General features: G+C 38.2%; 2 protein-coding genes across 2 annotated transcripts; one reads left to right on the plus strand and one right to left on the minus strand.

Moving 5' to 3' along the window:
• On the plus strand, positions 1 to 1,407 carry LOC117292670 (noggin-2-like). The gene has a single exon (XM_033774804.1). It carries the CDS (start codon positions 336 to 338, stop codon positions 1,023 to 1,025), a length of 690 nt encoding a protein of 229 aa, XP_033630695.1. The 5' UTR covers positions 1 to 335; the 3' UTR covers positions 1,026 to 1,407.
• A 7,915-nt stretch (positions 1,408 to 9,322) lies between these two features.
• On the minus strand, positions 9,323 to 22,560 carry LOC117292112 (CDP-diacylglycerol--glycerol-3-phosphate 3-phosphatidyltransferase, mitochondrial-like). The gene is made up of 10 exons (XM_033774036.1): positions 22,493 to 22,560; positions 17,443 to 17,701; positions 16,758 to 16,835; positions 15,394 to 15,686; positions 13,610 to 13,791; positions 12,826 to 13,433; positions 12,276 to 12,435; positions 11,320 to 11,385; positions 10,896 to 10,978; positions 9,323 to 10,614 (listed from the first exon to the last, which is right to left on the minus strand). The coding sequence occupies exons 1-10, from the start codon at positions 22,552 to 22,554 to the stop codon at positions 10,495 to 10,497; spliced, it is 1,911 nt and encodes a 636-aa protein (XP_033629927.1). The 5' UTR covers positions 22,555 to 22,560; the 3' UTR covers positions 9,323 to 10,494.
• Positions 22,561 to 24,178: the final 1,618 nt, after the last annotated feature.

The following is a 24,178-nucleotide window of genomic DNA, read 5'->3' on the forward strand; positions in this document are numbered from 1 at the left end:
CAGACGGCACGTATTATGCTCCAGTGCTCGGCGCTCTTTCTACTCTTTTAAAAAATCTCATTGCGCACCGGATTCGTTTGTAAAATGATATACGATTCATTGTATGTTGACACAGGTATCAACTCGATCGAGCAAAACTAATAAACACAACTTTCACCTGGGCTTCGAATCCCATACGTCAAATCATTCTGGTGTCGGGAGGCGACTGTCGATATGCAAGAAACATTGTCTCCCCGTGTGCTGCAGTTAAATGTGCTGGTTCGTATGTGTGGTCGACATACACTTTGACTTCCTCAAGTTTGTTACTGTTTGACTGGCGGATTTAGTCACCGAAAATGATGTCTTTTTGGATTATTTGTTTTGTGGGTACCGTTGGTATAGCCGGTACCTCGAAGCGGAGTCCATCCATGATCTTACCGAGACCCCTTCTGAAGGTGAACCCCGACACACACCCAACGTTACCGCTCATCAGAGAGATCGTTGACGATCTCACCAACTTGCCTCGTCCGAAAGACTTGAACCGCAACAAACTACTGCACCGTCTCGAGACAGAGTTCGACCCCCGTTGGATGTCGGTTGATGACCCGTTCACGTCCGGTGTCCCTGAGGGGGACTCGAACCCAATGCCCAGCTCCAAGACACCCGCATGGCTTCTGAACGAGCTTCGCCACCTGAACCTTTCCCACACGCCCAACTACGTAGCGGCCTTCCCGGAGTCTCGCACCGCCCTAGAGGTGTGGTTGCTCGAGAGGGCAAGCTGCCCCGTGAGGTACGACTGGGTGGACATTGGGCCGCTGTTCTGGCCACCGTGGGTCAAACACGGCACGTGCGTGGCTCGTCAGTGCTCATGGCCCCCTGGGATGAAATGTGTGCCGGGGGAAACCCGAAATATCTTCCTGCTGAGGTGGCATTGCATGCCGACCTCACCCGACGATGATGAACGAGCGACCCGCAAGAGGAAAAACTGCCGTTGGATCAAGGTCCCTTACCCGGTCATGTCCGAATGCATTTGCAGTTGTAAATGACGTAATGACAGTTTGCAGTTGCGAATGAAGGTGTTGGTGTCTAGTGGATCAACACTTAATCCGCTTCAAGTTCAACAGTTAATCCGCTTCAAGTTCAACACTTAATCCGCTACAAGTTCAACACTTAATCCGCTTCAAGTTCAACACTTAATCCGCTTCAAGTTCAGAAACAGACAGACTAAGAAAAGTTTTCTTCAAAAATGGATTACATGAGGAGACAATAAGACGCCGATAATTTTGTGAATGTTGTTTTTGTTATAAATAATGCTTTGTTGATTTCGAAGGTTGTCTGCTTAAAAGTATTTGCATGAATTTTGAAATAATTTAAAGACACTGGACACTATTGGTTATTGTCAAAGATCAGTCTTCTCACTTGGGGTATCTCAACATATGCATAAAATAACAAACCTGTGAAAATTTGAGCTCAATCGGTCGTCAAAGTTGAGAAATATTAATGAAAGAAAAAAACACCCTTGTCACATGAAGTTGTGTGCGTTTAGATGGTTGATTTTGAGACCTTAAGTTCTAAATCTGAGGTCTCGAAATCAAATTCGTGGAAAATTACTTCTTTCTCGAAAACTATGGCACTTAAGAGGGAGCCGTTTCTCACAATGTTGTATACCATCAAGTGCTCCCCATTACTCGTCACCAAGAAAGGTTTTATGCTAATAATTATTTTGAGTAATTACCAATAGTGTCCACTGCCTTTAAATCGAGGGACGATGGGAAACAAAAACCTGCCATGGGAAGTTTTGTCAAATTAAAGCCAGCGTCTGATGGGAAAGTCTGGCTCCATATACTTCAATTGACACAAACAAACAAACAAACAAACAAACAAACAAACAAACAAACAAACAAACAAACAAACAAACAAACAAACAAACAAACAAACAAACAAACAAACAAACAAACAAACAAACAAACAAACAAACAACGAACAAACAAACAAACAACATACAAACAACATACAAACAAACAACGAACAAACAATCAATTGAAATAATAGAGTCCGAGTGAAATCGATTGTACATAATTGACCTTGCAAAGCCTAGGCTATTATTACTGTACAGACAAAAGGTAAAAAGTTAATTAGAAGAGGCGAAATAAATAAAATGAAAGTAAATTTATTCTCAGAATTTTCTTGTTAAAGATACCGTGCACAGTTTTGTTAACAAGTCTAGCTTAAGTCTAGTCTAATATTGGTAATTATTCAAAAATAATTATAAGCTTAAAACCTAACTTGGTAACGAGCAATGGAGAGCTGATGATAGTATAAAACATTGTAAGAAACGGCTCCCTCTGAAGTGACGCAGTTTTCGAAAGAAGTAATTTTCCACGAATTTGATTTCGAGCTGGGGTTTTTCATTTTCTCTCAGCTTCGATGACCAATTGAGCTCAAATTTTCACAGGTTTGTTATTTTATGCATATGTTGGGATACACCAAGTGAGATGACTGGTCTTTGACAATTACTAATAGTGTACCTTCCCGTTAAATCTTTTAAGGTGGGTACACTCGGAGAATTGTTGGAGTTCTTTTGTTTTCAGTTACAGTTTTCTTGAGGGGGAAATTGTTCACATACAAAATTGTTCTAGTATGAACTTCATAAGCTTTTAGACTAAATTTTTAACAATGTTTTTATCCTTGTCTAACACATTAAAGCGTTAAAGTTTAACACAAATGACATTTTAAAAGCTGATTTCGCATATTAATTGTTTTCATAAAATTTATGTATCAATTTCTTTGGTTAGATAACCTCGGAGAGCCTTTCGATAAATCTTGATCTTTTCCGATTTCTCACAATTTCAGACATAGAATTACAGGTGCGTTTACTTTTGTTTTGTTAACTTTGACAGTTAGAATGAAAGCGTGGGTTATTTATGTACGTTATTTAATATAACAACAGGGTAAATGGGCGCAGTTTTACCAACAATGTCCACAATGAAGAGAAAAATAAAACTTTTTTAGAATTCGGCACCACGCGATAACCATTAAAACCCCAATCCCTCACATAGCCTTTTGTTGAGGAAGAATATATGCATTGTGGAAGTTTTTGACAGCGGTTTAAATAAAGCAAAGAATTGTGTGTCCATGTGGCTTAAGAATAAATACCCTGTACATGTTTTCAACAACAGTGTTTTGTAAATAATGGTGTCTGGAAAAAGAGGCAGCCCTAGGGCGAACTTATTTTTCATTTTCATGAAAAGAAGTAAAAGACTAACACGATCTAAAGGTTTTGTTGGTTCATCGTGGATCTTGCCGAAAGAACACGGGGTAGAGGTAACAATGGAAGGAAGTTAAGGGGGTGGATTAAGACAGTTTTATCGGGCTAGGTCGGTGGTGGTTTTGAGGGTGGAAAACACAGTTGCGATACGATCGGAAGATTCTATAACACTATTGAGAGCGTAAAATGTGTTTTGCGAGTAGATTGGGGAAACAAATACATTAAAAAGAACCGCCTGTGTAACTTACTCTGAACTGGGTCGCACATAATGCCAAAATGTGGGAGAATGTTTTTGCCTGATGCAGTACAACAGAATCGTCGCTTAAGGCAGCCGATAAAAAGCAATTTTAATCCCAGCTTAGAGATTTAAATAAAATTTGTGGTTTAGAAACCAATACTTTCAAAAAACAGAATTTATATTACAAAATGCCCGAGTCATATGTTTGTCCCAAAAAAATTAAAGATGGAACATGTTGTATTATTTAAATAAAGTTGGACATTTTCCTATGCGAGTTCTTAATAATACTGGTTGTAATAATTGTTTAGGACACATTAAAGGGATGGTCAATCTTTCGCAACAAAGGATTCCCATTAAAAGAGAAACTCATCAAAAATGTTTCCGCTTTTGTAATTTTTGGTTTGGTTCTAGGTTTTTTAGTGACAGCTTTATAAAATAAAAACGAAAATTCTAAGAATTTTGCTTTGATTATTAACAATATAGTTTTTTGATTTAAAGGCAGTGGACACTATTGGTAATTACTCAAAATAATTATTAGCATAACACCTTACTTGGTAAGGAGTTATGGGGAGAGGTTGATAGTATAGGTTTTCTCAGTCAAATTCAGAAAATGAGCAGCCAATTGCATTTTCATGCGTTCGAATTAAAGCTGTTTTGCCTCTCCAGTTGTTACTGCGTTTCAAATTCAGAATTCGGCAATTCAATTTAGTTTTGAGTCTAGTCAAATTCCTTTAGCACTCTGTTCAATTTGGCGTATCGACATTTTTTTCGTGACACAGACGCCCAAGAAGCGTCTGCAAATTTGAAAGCTGCTTTGATGAATTTTTAAATTGAATTATTATTTTGTTAAATCGAATGACGCAACATTACATTTTGACTAATCATAAAACGAAATCGAAATACCCTTTGCAGAAACGTTCGTTTTCGCGCGACGTAGTTTTCGAGAAAGAAGTAATTTTCCACGAATTTGAGTTCGAGGCCTCAGATTTAGAATTTGAGGTCTCGAAATCAAGCATCTGAAAGCACACAACTTCGTGTGACAAGGGTATTTTTTCTTCCAGTATTATCTCGCAACTTTGGCGACCAATTGAGCTCAAATTTCCACAGATTTGTTATTTTATGCATATGATGAGATACACCAAGTGAGAAGACTGGTCTTTGGTAATTACCAATTATGTCCAGAGTCTTTAAGTTTTTCTGTTTAAACTAGTTTTGACTGTATGCTTTGTTTAAAGGTTGTCATTGAGAAATTAGCAATAATGTATAATGCCTTTGAAGATTGATATCACTTCAACTAGAACTTTCATATGAATAAGGCAATTGCAGTTTCTTAACTGCAGTAATAATAAAACAAAACAATTCTCAAAAAGTACCTATTTGCGAACAAGCTATAACAAGATGATGATCTCAAAGAGTTCCCAAAATGTATAAATGTTTCTGTTGTTGTACAAGAATTTTAATGACGCTTCCAAAATGTGGTTTAAATTATGCGCAGTAGAAGTTGGGACGCCGGGGGCAGAGCACCAAGCCATTGAAACGGGACACCAGACCCTTGGTAAAATGTTTGGATTAGTGCACCATTGCAAAAACAGCTGCAAACTTCCTGAGACAATGCCAGACATGGGAGGAGATTAACTAATGACTTGCTCGTATATCTCAGTTTCTTTACACCAAGTAAGAAATGACAAGGGGCTTTTTAGCGTAGAGGCGGCCTGCCGTAAAAGGGGCTCCCCACACGGTAGCTGACTGGCTCAAGCACGGGTGGGCGACCCGGCTACGTCGCAGTTGTCCAAAGTGCATTGGCATGTTTATGTGGAAAGTCATTGCCCCGTGTGCAAATGGAGCGTATAGCTCTTAGGTTTCTGAGCTAGACTGTGGTTTGTATTTGCACGTGTCGACTTACTCGGTTACATTTCATGTTTTGGCTACTCCGGTCTAGTCTAGCCTTCACTCCTCATTATGCATGCTAAGTTCATGCAAATTAGTTGTAACTTTCGACCAATAGAAAGTCAGTAAATTTGAGTCGAGCCGAGGGGCTATTTTTAATCTTAGGACTGGAATGGCTATTACTGAAACCATTCGTTTACGGGTTGGGAATAACTGAACAAAAACAAATTTAATCTAGATGATCATTGTTATTTCATTATAACAAACAATCATTGAACTTGCATCATAACATTGTAGGCCAAGATATTTAAAAAAAAAAATCTTTAAGGGAACATTTACCTGTTGATGTTGTTACCGTTAGATTGTTTTTATAAAAATGTAGTTATATACGAAAAAACTAACCTGCAACAGCTTAGCGATCTTGGCATACTTCGACAAACGGTCTGTCTCAAATTTCATATAATTATATAAAATCCATAGTGATGGAATTTCAGGGCAAAATTGCGTATAAGTATTATTAAAAACTGTTGGGAAAGTTGTGTGATACGGATAACTTCTTTTTAGATATATACCTGGTTACATTATCACCACGTATATCAAAAGAGGCGACACTAGCCTACCACACAAGACGTCAATATATTGATTACAATTTTAACCTGACTTAACTCAAGTTACCATAATCAGCATGACAGAATAAAGGGTAATTTTAACCTTTTTAAAAACTATGCTAGCGGCCCTAGTTTGATTCTTTAACAGAATTTAGAAACAATATTTCCTACATTACTACTACGGAGGTAAACTATGAGTAAGTATAGGGCAGGAGCGTAAGGACACGACTCCGACCCGCTGTCTTGACGGGGACCGCCGGGCTCGAACCCAGCGGTGGGTGGATGCAGTCGGATTTCACGGCGGTTGGAATCTGGGCCATGCGGTAAGTTACCCGGAGATCTGAGCGGACTTCGCTAGACGGTCGTTGACGTGTGTTGACAATGAGCATGGATGTCCGTCATTGAGGAAATAATTAACCTATAAATTCGATGTTTTTGTGTAAATCCATTTTTTCCAGATAATGAAGGATTTTGTTCCAAGATTGCAACTTGACTGAGCAGCAACCCCAGCGACTGAGGGTGCATCACACTGACTCTCATACATTCAAGCCTCACATTACTGTCAATATAACCTCTGCTCAAATTAACATGGCGAATTATTAACCCTCGAAATAAAAAACACCCCTGCACTGGTGTAATTTCCGAAACGTCCGACAACAGTCTTGAAAAATGCCCGCACACCTCTCAGCAAAAATAATGACCATTTATTTCGGGGCATATGTCATCCAATCACCCCACGTCATAAGTTTGGGGTAAAAAAACGTTTTACACGGTGTCCATTTTATCGTCTAGAATGGGGCTAATTTAGGCTCAATTGGTTATCGATGTTAAAAACGAAATTTATGAAAGAAAGAAAAAACACCGATGCTGCAAAAGGGGTGCGTGCCTTAAGATGCCTAATAGAAATGAGAAATTACATCTTCCTCAAAATCTACGTTACTTCTGAGGGAGCCGCTTCTCTCAATGTTTTATACTATCAACAGCTTTCTGTACGTTCATAACAAGTCTGTTTTTATGCCAACAACTATTTTGAGTATTGGCTACAAGTAACCACGTACGCATTTACATAATAAAATGACAGGGGCATTCTCTGTCCTAAACATCGTAATATTTCACTGATAATTGCTCATTGGGAGGTGGGTTGAATTTGAACCGCCTTGGTACCCCGTAGAGGTCACTGACATCGTGTTGAATGATACACCTGCTAGAACAATGGCTCTATTGTCTACAACAACAATGGCAAGACAATCAATCAGCTCAATAACAATCAATCTTTTGTTCTTCCCGAGGCCAAGGATATCAATGACAAAAATTAATTGCATCTTGGGGTAGGAGAAAAATGGTACCTAACTCAACATGTACCCGCTAAAATATTAAACCCACTCCAACAAAAAACGACCCAATGTATTTGCATAAATAAAAGTGGAAATAAATACTAGTAAAACAATGGAATACAAATGTAAATTGTTTATTTTAGATATTAGTTATTTTTTAAGACAACTCAAACAGCTCAATTAATCCCATAATCCACTGACATTTCTTTATTTCTCCCTACTGGTTTCTTCTGTGTGTTTTTTACTTCATTTTCAATAATTGTGTACTTTTTTTTATTACTTTTATTTCTCAATTTTGTTTAAACATTTTTTATTTGAGTGCTAGGATCCAGTGTTCTATTTACGAATGTACAATGTTTTCTCTGTACAGAAAGAAAATACAAAAACCCCACCCCAAGTTTAGAGCACATTAAAATTTATTCATGTAAATATTAAAATACATATTGCATTATAAACCAAAACGGCAGTTCAAAGAAAAACAAGTGTTTGTTTAATTTCATTATGAAAAAAGAATTGTAAGAAAATTCCTTTGAGCAGCTAGGCAGACATTCATCAGGAACTGCACTTGCAAAGTAAAAGAAAATACACAGTACCAGTCACAAACAGTTACACTTCATGCAGCTTTGTGGTTGGTTTCCCATTTTGCTTAGCGACAGTTGTATAACCAGCATGGGGACTTTTCCTTAAAGGGGGGGAGGGGCACTGAAAGGGGTTGATTTTCCCAAAACTGTCCACAGATACAGATTTATTTACTGATTGTTTCCCTTTCTTGTTGTGCCCGAATTCTCCCCACAATTTTGCCATAATTTGAATGGGCAGTGGACGCCCTCACCCCCTCGGCTTTACGCAGACCATTTTCATGGGGGGTGGCAAAGGCATATCTTTGTGGAGCAATTTAATGTGTTAAGCTATTCATTTGTCAATTTTGTTTAAGCTCACTTCGGGGTGGGGTGGTATGCAAGAGTTTTGAGCGGGGGGGGGGAGGAGGAAGGGGATCTATATGTTTTCACACCCTCGCCCCCTTTTGTTTCGCAACAGCTGGATACATATTTTCAGAGCTTTGCAAGATGTGAATGTTGTCTGGTACATGGTCTTTTTCAATCACAATTGAATGCTTAATTGAAATTCCTCAGACTATATCCAGTGTAGCTATATCACATGGCAAGGGGCTTTTCGTTATCATTACAAGACTTAGGTAAGCCCAGACAATTGCAGCTAAGTCAAGTGAAGTTGTTAATCAATGTTTTCTGCTTCCCTGCTTCAACAAATTTGTTTCCTGAGCTTAGAGACTACGGTGAAGCCAATTTTACCCAAATTCCTATGTTTACCGTCTCTTTACTGACAAAACAAACAGTAATGCAAACTTTAAAGAGACCAGTAAAAAAACAAAACTATATATTATATTGAATACCAAGTAATACCCGCTGTTTCTTTTAAACACAATGCCTCCATGAAGCTCTCTGTGCGGTACAGTACCGTACTGTTTAGAGGCAATTCAAACGCACGGCCATTTTAGCTGTATCGCAAATCTCAGCCTTCCAATTGGTTGATCTGGTTTATTTTGCCAACAGGCAAGTCACATGGTACTGCCACTCTTTGTTCATTGAGGGCGTACAGCAGACAACAACAACTTGCAGTGGCCCAGTTTTTATATTTTGAAACAAAATGCAGTATACTTTAAAGGCAGTGGACACTATTGGTAATTACTCAAAATAATTATTGGCATAAAACCTTACTTTGTAACGAGTAATGGGGAGAGGTTGATGGTATAAAGCATTGTGAGAAACAGCTCCCTCTGAAGTGACCTAGTTTTGGAGAAAGGAGTAATTTTCCACAAATTTGATTTCGAGACCTCAAGTTTAGAACTTGAGGTCTCGAAATCAACCATCTAATCGCACACAACTTTGTGTGACAAGGGTGTTTTTTTCTTTCATAGTTATCTTGCAACTCCGACGACTGATCAAGCTCAAATTTTCACAGGTTTGTTATTTTATGCAGATGTTGAGATACACCAAGTGAGAAGACTGATCTTTGACAATTACCAATAGTGTACACTGTCTTTAATCTTAAAAAATTATAATATGGAAACTTGTGACGTTCAGACTTAAAATTAGTTGTAATATAACAATTGAGGTAAGAGTTAATATTGCTTTAAAATATATTTCAAACATTCTTTATATTTTGGTAAAGACCCATTTTGTGTTCAGAAAGTTCACACCTTTAATGATTGAGTGAATCAACACTTAATATGCCACAAAATTATTGTTGGAAATTTCTGGATTTATTTTGAGGTGACAGAGCATGGGACCTTTCTTTTCATTCCCAGTGCAATAAAGTGGCAGGTTTGACTCCTTGTCTGGCTAGTAATGATGCTTGTCTTCTTGAGAGAGATACTTCTAATACACTGCCATGTCCTTCTGAAAGGGTATTAAGTGGTAGGTTCGAATCCTGGCCTGGTCAATTCTACTGAGACTCTTCGGACTCACTGGCTAGTGAAGTTAAGTGGTAGGTTTGAATCCTGGCCTGGTCAATTCTAATGAGACTCTTCGGACTCACTGGCTAGTGAAGTTAAGTGGCAGGTTCGAATCCTGGTCTAGCTATTCATGTTCTTGAGTAAGACACTATTATTTGCTTTATCTTTCTGATGGCAGGCTCAAATCCTGATCAGGTTTAGTTGCAATACTAACGTTCTTAAGCAGAACACTTGACCATAATTGATTTGTCCTTCTGATGGACATTCAGTGACAGGTTCGATTCTTGGTCTACCTAGTCATCATGCTTGCCTCCTTGAGCAAAAAACCTCATCACAAATACGTTGGCCTTCTGATGGTACTTATAGTGGCATGTGCGAATCCTGGCCTAAGACGCTTTCAATAGTTGCTTTGTACTTCTGATGGGACATTAAGCCGCAGGTCTTGAGTACGCATACATGCACACAAAAAACTGTGTTGTACTTTTTTGATAAGCAGAAAAGTTTTGTGTGTGTGTACTTGAACAGGCAGTGTACGTTTCAGAATTAAATACACATTTAAAACGAAAATTTGCCATCTCATGGGTATCGGACTGACCTTAGCCTCCAATGTAAGTTTCTTCTGACAGGTGGGAAAATGGATCATTCCACATTTTTGGAAAGTGATCTCACCGTTGGCAGTGACAACAAAGAGCTTCCTGGCATTAAACTCAGAAGAAGTTTCTAGTGACGAAAGTGAAGATTCTCGCCCAGACTGGAACGATGCGATCTTTCTCTTTAAACGTGGATGAGGAGACTGGTTGGGACTTCTTAAATAAACGTTGCTGCTCCTGCAAATTAAGTAAAAATAATTGTGTCATATTTCAAGAGTCTCAGATAAAATGTCATTTTAAACACATTTTAACATGAGGTAAAAGACTTGTCATTTACCACCCACTTCCACAATGACTCTATCTTTTGAAAACTGAGCTAATCACAACAAAATATATTGACATTAAAGACCTTCTTTATTATACAACACACTGAGTTCGAGAAAAATAAGCTTTTGATCTGGCGCTGTCAAATTTTAAAGTGTACTTTGTAAAAGAGTTTTCTCAACAGTTTGTTTTACCTGATGAAGTTGTTTCTGTAACTTTACATTGGTTGTCACGATGGCTAGCTGGGCCTCAAGGTCACGGTGTACTGACCTATGACCTGCAAGTAAGAATGATATTTTATTAATTACTCATTATGAAAAAGAACTTGTAAACAACTTGTGTAATAAGAAATATATTTCAACAGTCAGACAAATCATTGAAAAGTAATTGAATAATTATTTTGGAAGGCTAGCCATTCTAACTAGCAGGGCCCATTGTCATGGTTCTGCACTTATGGAAGTATGGAATTCTGTGCTTACGTCAAGCATATTTCACAAGTTCGATAGGAATTTTGGCATTCTACGCTTACACAGCTAGCGCAGAAATTCGCCACTTGCAAGTAGGCGATTTAGGTTGAACCCCAGTAAATCACAACAGCAGAATGCAAAATCTTCTCACCAAAGTTTGGTGATCCGATCATTGTAAGTGACGGCAATGACATTCCATTAAGATAGTACCACAAACCTGTAGGACATAAAGAAAAACATACATAATCGGTTGTTTATTTATCAATTTAACACACAAAGGCACATAAGAAAGTACCAGAGAAAACACAACATAAAAAGTTTAAAAGTACCAAGAAAATATAAATTACAATTATAAAATCTGTAGAAAACACATTGAAATACAAACATTTAAGAATATTTCACAAAATCCGTTTGACCAAGACCTCTAAAAAAGCGAATAATGGCAAACTAATATCGTTCTCATATAAAGAGTGCAGAAGAACGAAGCTAGTTATGATTTTAAAAGGTGTCAAGAAACAAACCACAAGAGAGTAAATTTTATTATTTGGGGGTTGAACAAAGACAAATTTATTGCAGCCGGATTAACGTGTCGGCAGGCAATACCAACTGAGCCCCAATATTGGCGGTCTCCGTATTTTGTTAACATTTTTGTTCAGGGGTGCCAGGTTGAATGGCTTCTGACTGGCACACCCCAAAAACTATATTGACATTATAGGGAGACTGCCAACATTAATCTGGAGTTCTCAGGTCCAAATCTGACTGTAGTCGACTTTCCTTTGTTAAACCCATAATTTTTTTTAGGTGTTTAAAAAATGTTATTTCTACAATAGAATCAACATAAAAATAATACAAATTTTAGAGAAAACAAATTCTGAAAAATATTATTATTACCATGAATGTAGTAAACTTATTGCACGTCAATAGTGACAAATTTAAAGATGGAAGAATCGTGGTAAATCAATGAAGGACATTCATGTTTAATTAATATTAGTACTTCATGACACTCCTGTGAAAAAACAAATTTCACAGAATTCCTGCATCGCAAAATAAAAATTTGCACTAATTTAAGAACATTCCCAAGAGGGTGACCATATAAAACTGACTGACCTTTGACATGGAAGGTCCAGTCCTGCCTGTGGTACTCGTACATTGTGATTCTGTCTTCTTGGTTCCGTCGGCAAACTTTCCTCCAGAAGTTCTTGGCGATGAAGGTGTAAGCATCGGGGACAAAGCCTGAGATACCCTTGGCACCGTAGAAACCATTGGCCTGGGAGACAAACAAAGGCAAGGATAAAAAACAACTTGATGTGGGAACTGTTGTCGTTACCGTGGCAGGCCTTTGGCTTTACATGGAATTATGAACTCTAACCCAGTTACTGTATACACACATATGCTGGGCGGCATATAACAATCCGGTGCGCTTCGCTCCTTGACCATGACACACCAACTACGCAACCAAATATACCAATGGATATTAAAATCGCACAATCTTTGGCCTGCGACTATTTCTGCTATAATTTTCTGTGCATAACAGCTTTATGAAATCAGACTGAGAATCTTCAGTCGTATAAAGACTGTACAGGTAACCAATAAGCAATATTATATATGAAACAAAAAAAACACACAGTATAAAATGTTTCAAGAAAAAAATGCTCACCTTGGGTGAGGCCATCAAGATGTCATACTTGGCCTTTGACCCTACCACCAACTCCATATACTCCTTCGTCAGGTTAAAATATCCAGAGGCTAGTACACAATGAGAGCCCGGCTCAGCTGTCCGCAAGAGCTGACCTGTGACCTCTTGGTCCAGTCTGACCCCAAATGACCCCATCTGGACGAGAGGAAAGATAACTGTATCACCGCAACAGCCTGGCTTCGCTTCCTCCCGAACCGATTTAACAGAAAAATCCTTGCTTGGGTTTTGAGTCTCGGGATAATCCATCATCAGTCTTTCTTCCGACGCACCCTCAACTTTCATTTCAGACTTGGAATCGAGAGCAGCCCAGAGCTCTGAGGACCTGATCTCATCAGATGTCTCACTATTGTCAACAGTGACATCTTTGTGCATTCCTCGCAGCGATTCTCGGCCGATGATGTCATCGCTGAGGTTTCTATGTTTCCTCCAAATCGTTTTCCTGTGCGAGTATTTCAGGTCCTCGGTGTGGCTCAACGAGGCCGGTTTTCTGGTTGGGTGGGTCCACCTCAAAGGTTCCAGCACACGTTGTACTTTTTCTCTAGCGATATCTTTAAATTTATTTTTTTCACCTGGGATAGGAGGTTAGGTCAAAGGTAACAAATTATTAAATTTATCAGGCAAAAGTTTCAAATCTCAATCCAAAGCTATTAACCTTTTGCTGAGCAGAAAACCATTAAGCAGCATTGTGTGCTTTTAAGCAGCTTTAAATAAAATGTGTCATCATCAACACTAGGAAAATACCTACCTTCAAACGGGTGTATGTTGAACTCTGGGTCAAGGGTCAAAGTGTCGTCTGGGTTGAGCTGGAAGGAGAAAGAACTGACCGTGGCCACCAGCTCGTTGAAGAAGTCTGCCAAGTGAGGGCAGTCTTCAAGCATCACGTAACGGTCCTGACGATTAGTGAAATATGACTCACTGAGATTCGCACTGGGGAACAGAAAAGTCAAATTCAGAGAACAATATTTACCTTTGGTCATGTCACCTTTTACTATCAGCAATTACAAATAGCAGTCGTCATCATACCAAAATGGGGTTCTGACTATTGCCAACTTGTATCTCTACGTACAGTGCAAGGGAATGGATTTAAAGGAACACATTGCCTTGGTCGGTCGAGTTTGTCTTTGAAAAGCGTTTGAGACTGTATCACTCGAAATTGCATGGTTTTCCTTTTAGGTCACGAACTAACAAGGTCGGCCATTTTATAGAGTCAAAATTTTGACTCCACAAAATGGCCGTTGTTTCTTTGCGACAAAAAAGGAAATACATATTCTACTTTTAAATTATCGTTCTAACCATATGAATTTTATAATTCATACGGCTTCAAATGCTTTTCAAAGACCAACTCGACCGATCCAAGGCACTGTGTTCTGAAAGTAAGTACCAGTTTCAGGTAAACAAGCTATTGTCTAGTCAAACTAGTAAGTCAATAAAATATTTAACTAGTTTAATAACACTTTCACTAGTAGAGTTTAGTTAACTAGTTCACAAGTTACAATATTAGTTAAATAGTTAACTAGTAACAGCCACAGTAGAAAATACCAGTTAAAAAGTTATAGGCCTACTAGATAACAATATCAGTCAAATTGATTAACTAGTTAACACACCAGAAAATATCTGCCCCGGTAACTTAGTTACTTATTAAACTTAAGAAAATAAAATTAGCTGTTGCAAACAACTTACCAACCAAATGGACCGACAGTATAAATGCACAAAAAAAGTTAATGGCCTGACGTTTCGACCCTAGCAGAGTCTTTCTCGAAGGCTAAATGACAACCCAACAAACATGAACATTTGATAAATAGTTACCTAGCTTATACAATGGACAATATCAAAATCAGTTTATATTTATAGTCTTTAAGTATTACCGGTAGTTAACTTTTTTGAATTTGTTACAGGAAATCACCAATCACAAGGCCCTAAAACAGGATACTCAATGTGATGACTTATAAGGAAGAAGGGGGATCCAAGATGAGGAAATAGAAAGATGACCATTTATATTTATTGGTATACAAACAAAATGACCAGCAGCAGTAGCTGAAAGGGCCACGCAACAATGGTCAAAATACAAGTACATCTATAAAAAATAATAATAACAATCACATATTAAAGGGCAATATAGAATTGGGCAATATAGCATTTGAATTGGGACGAGTTGTAAGAAGAGATCAATGAGAAGCAGAAAGTCTACAAAGATCTAGTAGACAAGTGTAACATTTTACCAAGTCACAAACACGTACACAAGAAGAGATGCATGGCAACACATGTAGATGTCAAACAGCATATTTCCCGTCCGAACTATAGGATATTTTAGACAATTAAGATGCATCTGAATATAAATAAGGTCAAGTAAAACAAATACAGCATGGTTCATTTTTGGTAGACATTCGATACAAAAGCTTCTCGAGGTATTTGAAGTTGACAGTTCCAAAGGCGAATCAAACCATGTCACATTTGTACATTATTTGAAAAAGTTGTAAAAAAACAGATACACGTACTCTAAACAATTGTTTTTTATTTTGTCAAACTCACCCACTTATGATCACTGTATCATCAAAGATGAATATCTTAAGATGTGAAAGTCCAATGACCTCATTATACCTCTCAGGGATCAGCCTCTTGAGGATACCTCTGAGGTCTGGGGTGTGGTAGAGGGCAACTTGGACCTCGGCTGGGAAGGTCTGAAGGAGAGGTCTCAGCATCGTACAGGAGTTATGCTTCCCTCGTGTGCCTCTGGTGCAGTCGAGGAGGATGCGCAGCTTGAGAGGTGCCGAGGTGTTGCCGTTGAGGTGTGACCTCCTGCAGGCGTCATGGAGTGAGGCTACCTGAAAGAATCGATTCAAATTTGCTTTAAAGGCAGTGGACACTATTGGTAATTACTCAAAATAATTATTAGCATAAAACCTTTCTTGGTAATGAGTAATGGGGAGCTGTTGATAGTATAAAACATTGTGAAAACGGCTCCCTCTGAAGTGACATAGTTTTCGAGAAAGAATTTTCCCTGAATTTGATCATGAGACCTCAAGTTTAGAATTTGAGGTCTCAAAATCACGCATCTAAAAGCACACCAAGTGAAAAGACTGGTTTTTGACAATTAGCAATAGTGTCCAGTGATTTTAACCATCCTGAATCTTAATCTCTGAGTCATTTAGTCACATCACACTAACATCACACTTACTTTTGAGAAGACAATGAAACAAATCTAGTTTTACACAAAACGTATGAGGGAAAACTCCTGTAGGAAAAACCCATGCAGTCAGGTAGGAACTAAATCCCCAATCCACATGCAAGGCTACGGTCTGGGTATTCTATATCCCCGATAAAAATTAACATACATTCATAAATACCACAGACAGTTTTGCTATTCCTGTTGGTGGAGAGCGCGTCATGTGGGGGTGTTTAAACGGATTGATAATGACCAGCTGGAGCTCTGTTTATAACCGGTTGTTTTCGGATAATACGTGCTAGTCTTGGTGCAAGACATTTCTTGTTATGGGCGATGAGTTGGCCGTGCTGTGTGTGAAAGGAAAACCCGAACATCTTGCACCAAGACTACAACGCGCACGAACGGAAATGATCCGGACACTGAGCGTCTCAGTCATAACAATGCAACACACAGACGTCGTAAATACAGAGCTCAAGCACGTTGGAAACGGACCAGTTTTACAGAGTTTCTTACTTTATTACGCCTTTTTACCAAAAAGCAATTATGAATGGGAATAAAAGAGTAGTGACTCGTTCTTAAACGGCCGTTTAAAACCTTGCAGGGTCGTTCTCGTGCGATAAAGGCCCTCCCCTTCGGCTAGGGCCTTTATCACTTGGCAACGACACTGCCGGTTTAAAACGGCCATTAAAGAACTTGTTGTATCCTTTTATTCCCTTATTACAAAACTCACCAGTTCCTCTTCTTTGGGTCCTGTTCCTAAATACAGAGAAGTCAGAACGATCCGATGTTTGCTGTTTTTAATACGCGCCTAGAAATGACAAGGAAAATACACAAACGGTATATAGAGTACACTATCTCAAAGTGAATCAAGAGTCTTTTTCATTTCATTTTATTCGCCAGCAAACATTAAACAAATACATTTCTATTAAAGGCAAAGTTTATTTTGTTGCCTCTAGTTATAAGACTGAATACCAAAAGTATACCTACCCTTTAAGAAGAATACAAAAATGTAAACAGTATTCAGTACTGAGCAACCCAGCTTGGCGGGCAGATACACTCAGAAAACAACCTCAAGCGTAGGTGGTACACGACACTGCCAGTTTTAAACGGCCGTTAAAGAACTTGTCGCTACCAATTTTTATTTTAACAATTTTCTTTTAGAAGGGAAAGAGGGGTGGATAACAAACAGATTTCTAGTTAAAAACAGAGAAATCACATCACTGATCGGTGTAAATGGGAAAAACAAATTTTATTCTTTATCCACGATGCAACAATAACATCTAACATCGAATTGGTGGCTATGGCTGCGGCTACGACCGTTGCCTGGGGTGTTGCTAAGGGCGTCCTATACTTCAATGCATGTTGACGCAGCGATCCGGCCGTAGCCGTAGCCGCCAATTCGGATACGGCCTTACCTTGAGTGTGTTGTAAAAGTCTGTAGGTCCTTCCAGAATTGTAATCTTATCACCGCAGACAGGGAACGCTGGGGATTTCTCAGACAGCCATTTAAAATGCTGAAAGACGTTGGGCTGTTTCCCAAGATGTTGCGTTGCATTATTAGCTGGAGTAGAGCACTTTGAGCAAGGGCTTTGGTGAAAGCATCTCGCTGAAACCAACTTGATGGTTTCTTCTTGTCTGGTAGTGACTGAAAAGTATGTTCCTCTTCCATAGAACCTGTTCAAAAGAAGATAAAAATGAGAAAGTAGAATTAGCTGATGCAAACTGCTTACCAACCTAAAGGACCTATCGTCTACCTGCATAAAACAGTTAATGGCCTGAAGTTTCAACCCTAGCAGAGTCTTTCTGGACTAAATGACAACACGACAAACAAGAACAGGTAACGTGTTCATGTTTGTTGTGATGTCGTAAGGAAACTGTTTGGTGATAATTGTGTTGTCATGTAGTATTCCAGAAGGATGCTGTAAGGCTCAAAACAGTAGACAATTTTTTGGGGCACAAAAGAAGATAAATAAAACCAACTCATTTGTTGCATTTGTTGCTGTTGTTTGCTAAATCCTGAAAATCATGTGGAAACTTTGTTGGTAATCCTTTTTTTATCAGGGAAGTTATTTCATGCTATGCAACTTTTTGTGCTTAGCAACTCATGAAATTGGGCCCTGGTCTGACAACTCGATCGGTCAGACAACTCGATCGGTCAGACAACTCGATCGGTCAGACAACTCGATCGGTCAGACAACTCGATCGGTCAGACAACTCGATCGGTCAGACAACTCGACTGCTGGTACGGTCACCAACAATAAAACAAGTCGACTTTTGATCAGACTGAGCATGCTCCGTGATATAGATCAGTAGATCAGTCAGTGACTGCTTGTCAAGTTGTCGAGTTGTCGGACCTGCCGAGGTGTCAGTTTGTAGATTTTTTCGTTGGACAGCGGCATAACTTGATTGTCTTTTTAGTCTGCAAAAAAAAATCTGTATGAGTGGTACCTTGAAGGTTGGGTGTAGTTATTTGATTGTGCACTTTGAGAATCTTTGCAACCATACATGTTGAGTGACGCAAATCGAGGTTTATTTTGACTTTGGCTGAAGATTGACTACGTCATTGTGGTTTCTTTTAGGTGTTCGTAAAAATTGCAATAGGGGTGGCCAGTGTGTGGTGAAGAGGTTTTCAAGTCTGAGGTATTTATGAATGTTTGTTTAAATTTGTCAACGTAGTTTGTGCATTTTAGTTTACGTTGTTGGTCTTTAAGTAAGAATAAATGTTAAAAAATAAGTGTAATTTCTATTAAAAGATATTTTTTTTGTGTTTATTGTTAATTTTTTTTATTGTAATTATTTTTGAGGGACAAACATTTTTTATTGGTACTTTTTAATTTTTTTAGTGTATTTTTTTTTCTAATGGATTATTTTATTGGATAGTTTTTTTTTATTGTTAATTTCATGTGTGTATTTTCACGGGACAAACATTTTTTTGTTATTAATTTTTATTATTATTTAGTGTTTTTTTTTGTTATAATTGATTATTTTATTGGATAGGTGTTTTTTTATTGTTAATTTAAAAACATTTTGTGTAAGCAGCCTACCCGCAACCAATGCCTTTTAATGAGCTTTTGCTCGATTTTATCTGCAGTGTTTGGTGTGGTTTTTTCTGCGTGACCTCGGTTTGAATATATAATTCGTCCAAAGGGCTTCTGAAATTCAGTCTTTTTCGGCCTTATCTGAAAAGTATTGACAGAAATAATGTAGCAGTACATTGAAATGAAGAGCATATCTGTCGTTTTTTATGAAAAAAATCGGTGCAACTCAAATTTTATAAAGAGAAATTTGTACATAAAAAATGGCTTCAAAAAGAAATAAAACAAGTCACAAAAACTCGGCAAATTTTCCCGTTAAGAATGTCGGCAACAGTCCCCAATTAGTATACATGGATAGATTATTTAATATTTTTCCTGGAAATGTTAAAAGCAAGACCGGATTGACCTAGTCCAGGAGAGCGCTTTCCATCTGGATTTGAATGCATTTGGTCATTGTGAACATTTGGTAGAGATCGGATAAAAAATAGCGATGATATCAAACATTTTCCTTTTTTTGCCTCCTATATCGTAAGAGGTCCTGTTTTCAGGGTGTCCCTAAAATCGTGGCAAATCCTTCACCTCTCTGTGCGCGATGTGAACCGTCCCTAGATAAAAATTATGTGGTTTTATTTGCCAAGCAAAGAGTCTCCTCTCCCTTGAGCAAAACTTAGAAACACGTAAGGCTGTACTGGTTATTTGCACTTGTAAGTGCAAAAAGTTTGGTATAAAGGTACAAAAATATGTCATAATGTTGAGGCCATATAAAAAAAATTGCCCACCGAAAAAGTTTCATCAAACACTATTTTAATTCACAATTAACGATGATCAAATCATGTGACTGAACATTCTGCTGAGCATTCTGAATTTAAAAAAAGGCTTAAAGAAGCCATGTGCCTTGTATTACTTTCTAATATTTTTTGAGATTTTTTTTTACCCTCGTATCAATATTATTATAAATATTAAAATTTTAACATCGGCTTGGTGATTCAATTATCACTTTTTATTTTTACGCTTTATTATAAATATTAAGGGGAACATTTTTTTTTTTAATAAATAAAAGTCAGATTAAAAAGCCAATGTCATAAACAATATTTTGAATAAAATGAAGACAACTGCTGGCTATAGAGTCATACACAGAGTTTCACAGAACACTTGCAGTCACTGCAGATATTTCTTCCACTTATGGCTTCACCGGGAAATCATTCTTTCTCATTTGCCTTGAAAACCGGAAAAACTCAAAACAAATGGGACCAGTTGAGTTGAAGTCATTGAAGATTGGTGTGTGGTGTGAAAACTTCAATGTCCATCAAGTTTTAATTTATGTTGAGAAGGCCGGCAAACAGTCTTATTAAACAAATGAAGATAATTAGGCCTTTCTAGGGCATCGGTTGAAATATCGCATCATTATTTTTTTTCCAATTCAAAGAAAAAGGCATAATACCGTGAAAACTGGTAAGAGTTGAGGATATGTATAAAAACGCTGTGTATTACTATAATGGTGCCGTGTGTGTCCTTCCATTTATTATTATAACTAAAAAATATTATGGCGATGGTCATGGTCGTTCGAAATAAACAAATGAAGATAATTAGGCCTTTCTAGGGCAAAAGCTAAATTTTTTAATTAAAAAAAAAGTATAGCCGGGGATTAGCCCAGGTTGGACTCCTCCGTTGCATGCAACGCTACGGAGTCCAGGGTATAAAGGTAGGGCCACTGATTTTCCGCGATCGCGGAAAACGGACGGAATTCGCGGAATCGGCCCTTTGAAACGGAAAACGGGATTTCAGAAAATTAGATTTTTTTTTTTTTTTTTTTTTTTCGACGCCAAAACTATTGAAATTGCATTCTTTATTAAGATTCTTCTTGTTAAACTAAAAAGGCATCAGAAATCAGACCATTAAAAAGTACGAGATCGTAACCGTGGATCGTTCTGTTCTACTTCACACCATCCTCAATGTTTACACACATGATGTACACACGTTGTTAACATGGTTAAGCGAAGGGCATTATTCGCGGCACGTTTTAAACATTTTTTGTTCACCCAAATTGCATTTTCTCCCTCTCTTTTACCAACAATAATACACAAACTAGCTTACCTATGACCTGTAAGAACACATACAATGTTTTTTCATCTCGAAAAGGTCTAAAATAAAACCGTAAACTGTCAACATTCTGTCGCCAAAACGAAAACAAAATGGCTGACATTTTGTTTGTGGATGGAGAATGGTCACGTCCATAGACTTGTTCCCAAGTCTTTGATCATGCTGAAACAGCGCCCTCTTGTGGATACACTCCTGTCATTAGCCTACAATGTGGCTGATGCAGAGAATCAATTGCAGTTTTAGACTTGGAATCAAGTCTATCACATTATGTGCATTAATACTGCAGTCACAGTGCAACCTTTTTACCCTGACTACATGTTTTTGTTTCATCGAACAGCAGTATACAAAATAATCCACAATTATAAAAAAAGTATTTTTTTGAAATTTGTCAGTTCAAATGGACATTTTACGAAGTCGGCAGTGCAACTTATCTTAATTTGATTTTTATAAGTGTGTCCCTGGGTATTAAACAACCTTTTATCTAATTAAAAAAACATGAAACGGAATTTGTTGTGCCTGAAACGGAATTCATGTTTTTGCCAAACGGAATTTGCACTTTTCTGAAACGGAAAATCAGTGGCCCTATAAAGGTCCCTACCATTGCGAAAATTTTTCAAAAATCTGTTAAAAATGTTTCTACCTAAGTCGGGAAGACAATGCGCTGCACTCAAAGCCATGCGCACTTGGGCTCACACTATCATTGGTAGGACGTCAGTCAGTGCCACTGCACTGACGTCCTGGGTATAAAGGTTCTTTACAATGCGAACACAAATTTGACTACAATTTTCTTTATTTTTTATCTGATTTGAGAAGTTGAAATTCCGCCCATATATTCATAGTGTCTCTCACTATATTTTCAACGAGTTTACAGCTAACAAATATATCCATGGAAGAAATTATTTCCGAAAATATGTCGAAGTTCTGCACTGGCGATGTTGATCATCGTAAACCATTTGATAATACCAGGGCTAGGCCTATTAAAAAAGTATTATATTTATAATAATATCTCAAGAAAGGAAATACTCCATACATATAACTTTCCAATGGTACTCATTTTGATGCCGTGGGGAGCATACATTTTTTCACATGAAACCCCTACTGTTTCTACCTCCATGAGTCCATCATGGTCAGTGCTCGTCGTCGTGGCCATGAGGCATCATTCATGGATGGTGGTGGGCGTGGGAAAGTTTTTTGTCAAATTTCTTTACGGCATGACCCAGCCAGTCCCAGCCCAGCAAGAAATTAAATCCACAGTTAAATTAATTGTCGTAAACTGAAATTTACTGTCAATTGTATTTGCTATATATTCCATAAATCGTTACGTAAATACCTTGAAAGCTGAAATATTCTTCTGGAATACGCAGCACAACATACCCGCATGGGCGCAGCCATCTTGTTGTATGTAGTGAGGTCTAACTTCTTTGGAACAATGAGGGCGGTACAGCTCTAAACCAAAAGAAGAAAGATGGGCCTTTTCCTTCCAGCTACATCTTGGCTTGGCCTGCGTCTCCGATCATTTTGCTCGGGTACAGTGTCTTCGGCTTCGACTGTTGACACGTGGAGGTTAAGAAAGGTTGTCGTAAATATAGAATTGTAGCCTAAACCTTAGATCATGGCAACATCTCAAATGAAAGAGATTAAACTCGATTAACTGGCCTGGGTAAAATTTAAGTGATTTGGGGTTTGGGGTCAAAGAAGTTGAAGTTTTGCCACACCTTTAAATTAGTTGATATGCGGGATGCCACTGCATTGGGATTGTACAATTTGTAGATGTGCTGGGTCTCGATCATGTGTCAAAAGTCTGACCATTGATTTTATAGTTTCACCCCGCTCCAAAGCAGTGGCTAGCTCAGGACGCTTTAGAACATGTATGTTCATCGCGGCAGGTATACGCCAAGTTCCTTCAAACTTTCTCAACTCCCTGTGGAGCACAACCCCCAAGCTACTGACACTCATACCGAAGGGTAATTGTTCCAACCTTGGCTCCATAAACCAACACAGCTCGGTCTCGACCCTCTCAGGTTCCCAATCCATACATCTGGGTTAGAGAAGCAATCATTGTTAAGTGCTTTGCTATAGGACAATAGTGTAAAAATGACCGGGAATCGAACCCACACCCACGGTTCAGCTATCAGATCCTTGTCTGATGCACTAACACCGATCGGCAACAACTCGACATGCAAGAAGAATTGAATGACGAAAACAGCAATATTATTTGCCTGAAAGCCGGACTTTGAGAGAGTATTATTTTAATATTACCCACTCACCATTTCGCCTTGAATGTTATTTGGGGCACGAATAAGCGAGGAGTGTGTGTGAACCTCCTTGACGGTTAATTACGGTAAACCTAACGTGTGGGAGTCTTCGTTCCACAGTTCAGGGCACCTCAAGGGTAGGCCTCCCCCTGTACTCGCATGGCTTTCTTATAATCGAAGTCGCGCCTTAATAGCTCCCCTTATGATCCAGTGATATGACAAAATAGGCTGCCAAGAAGTGATGGGTGTTTTGAGGGCGTCATATGAGGAAGCTGCCGTTGTCTCTTTTCGGCAGTTGGAACTTCCAAAAGCCGTCTATCGAACTCACTGGACTCATCTTGCTCATTGGACCAACTGTGTTTTTGTTGCAGTTACAATTGTTTTTATTAAAATAATTATAACGTACCTTGTGGTTGGGTTTCTTTGACTGATAAAAATATATAAAATTAGAACTGTGGGAAAAATCTCATCACTTTCTTTTTTAGTTCACAATAAAAAGAATCAGTAAGAAAGTTTCTTGTTCTAAACATAATATTTATTTATTTATTTATCTACTTTTGTGTGCATCAGAGAAACACAATTTCAAGATTATTTTGATTTATTGGAAGGAATTCGGATCCTAGGAACTTATCGCATTATACACTACAAAATAGTTAACTAAACCAAAAGTGATTTTTCTAACAGCTGTATATCTGCTTATTGTTTGTTTAAAACCTTCAAGTGCGCGCAAGACTGAGCCCATTGTGGATTTTTTTTTTTTT

The sequence above is a fragment of the Asterias rubens genome, chromosome 7 (assembly GCF_902459465.1).
Source record: "Asterias rubens chromosome 7, eAstRub1.3, whole genome shotgun sequence".
Lineage (NCBI taxonomy): Eukaryota > Metazoa > Echinodermata > Asteroidea > Forcipulatida > Asteriidae > Asterias > Asterias rubens.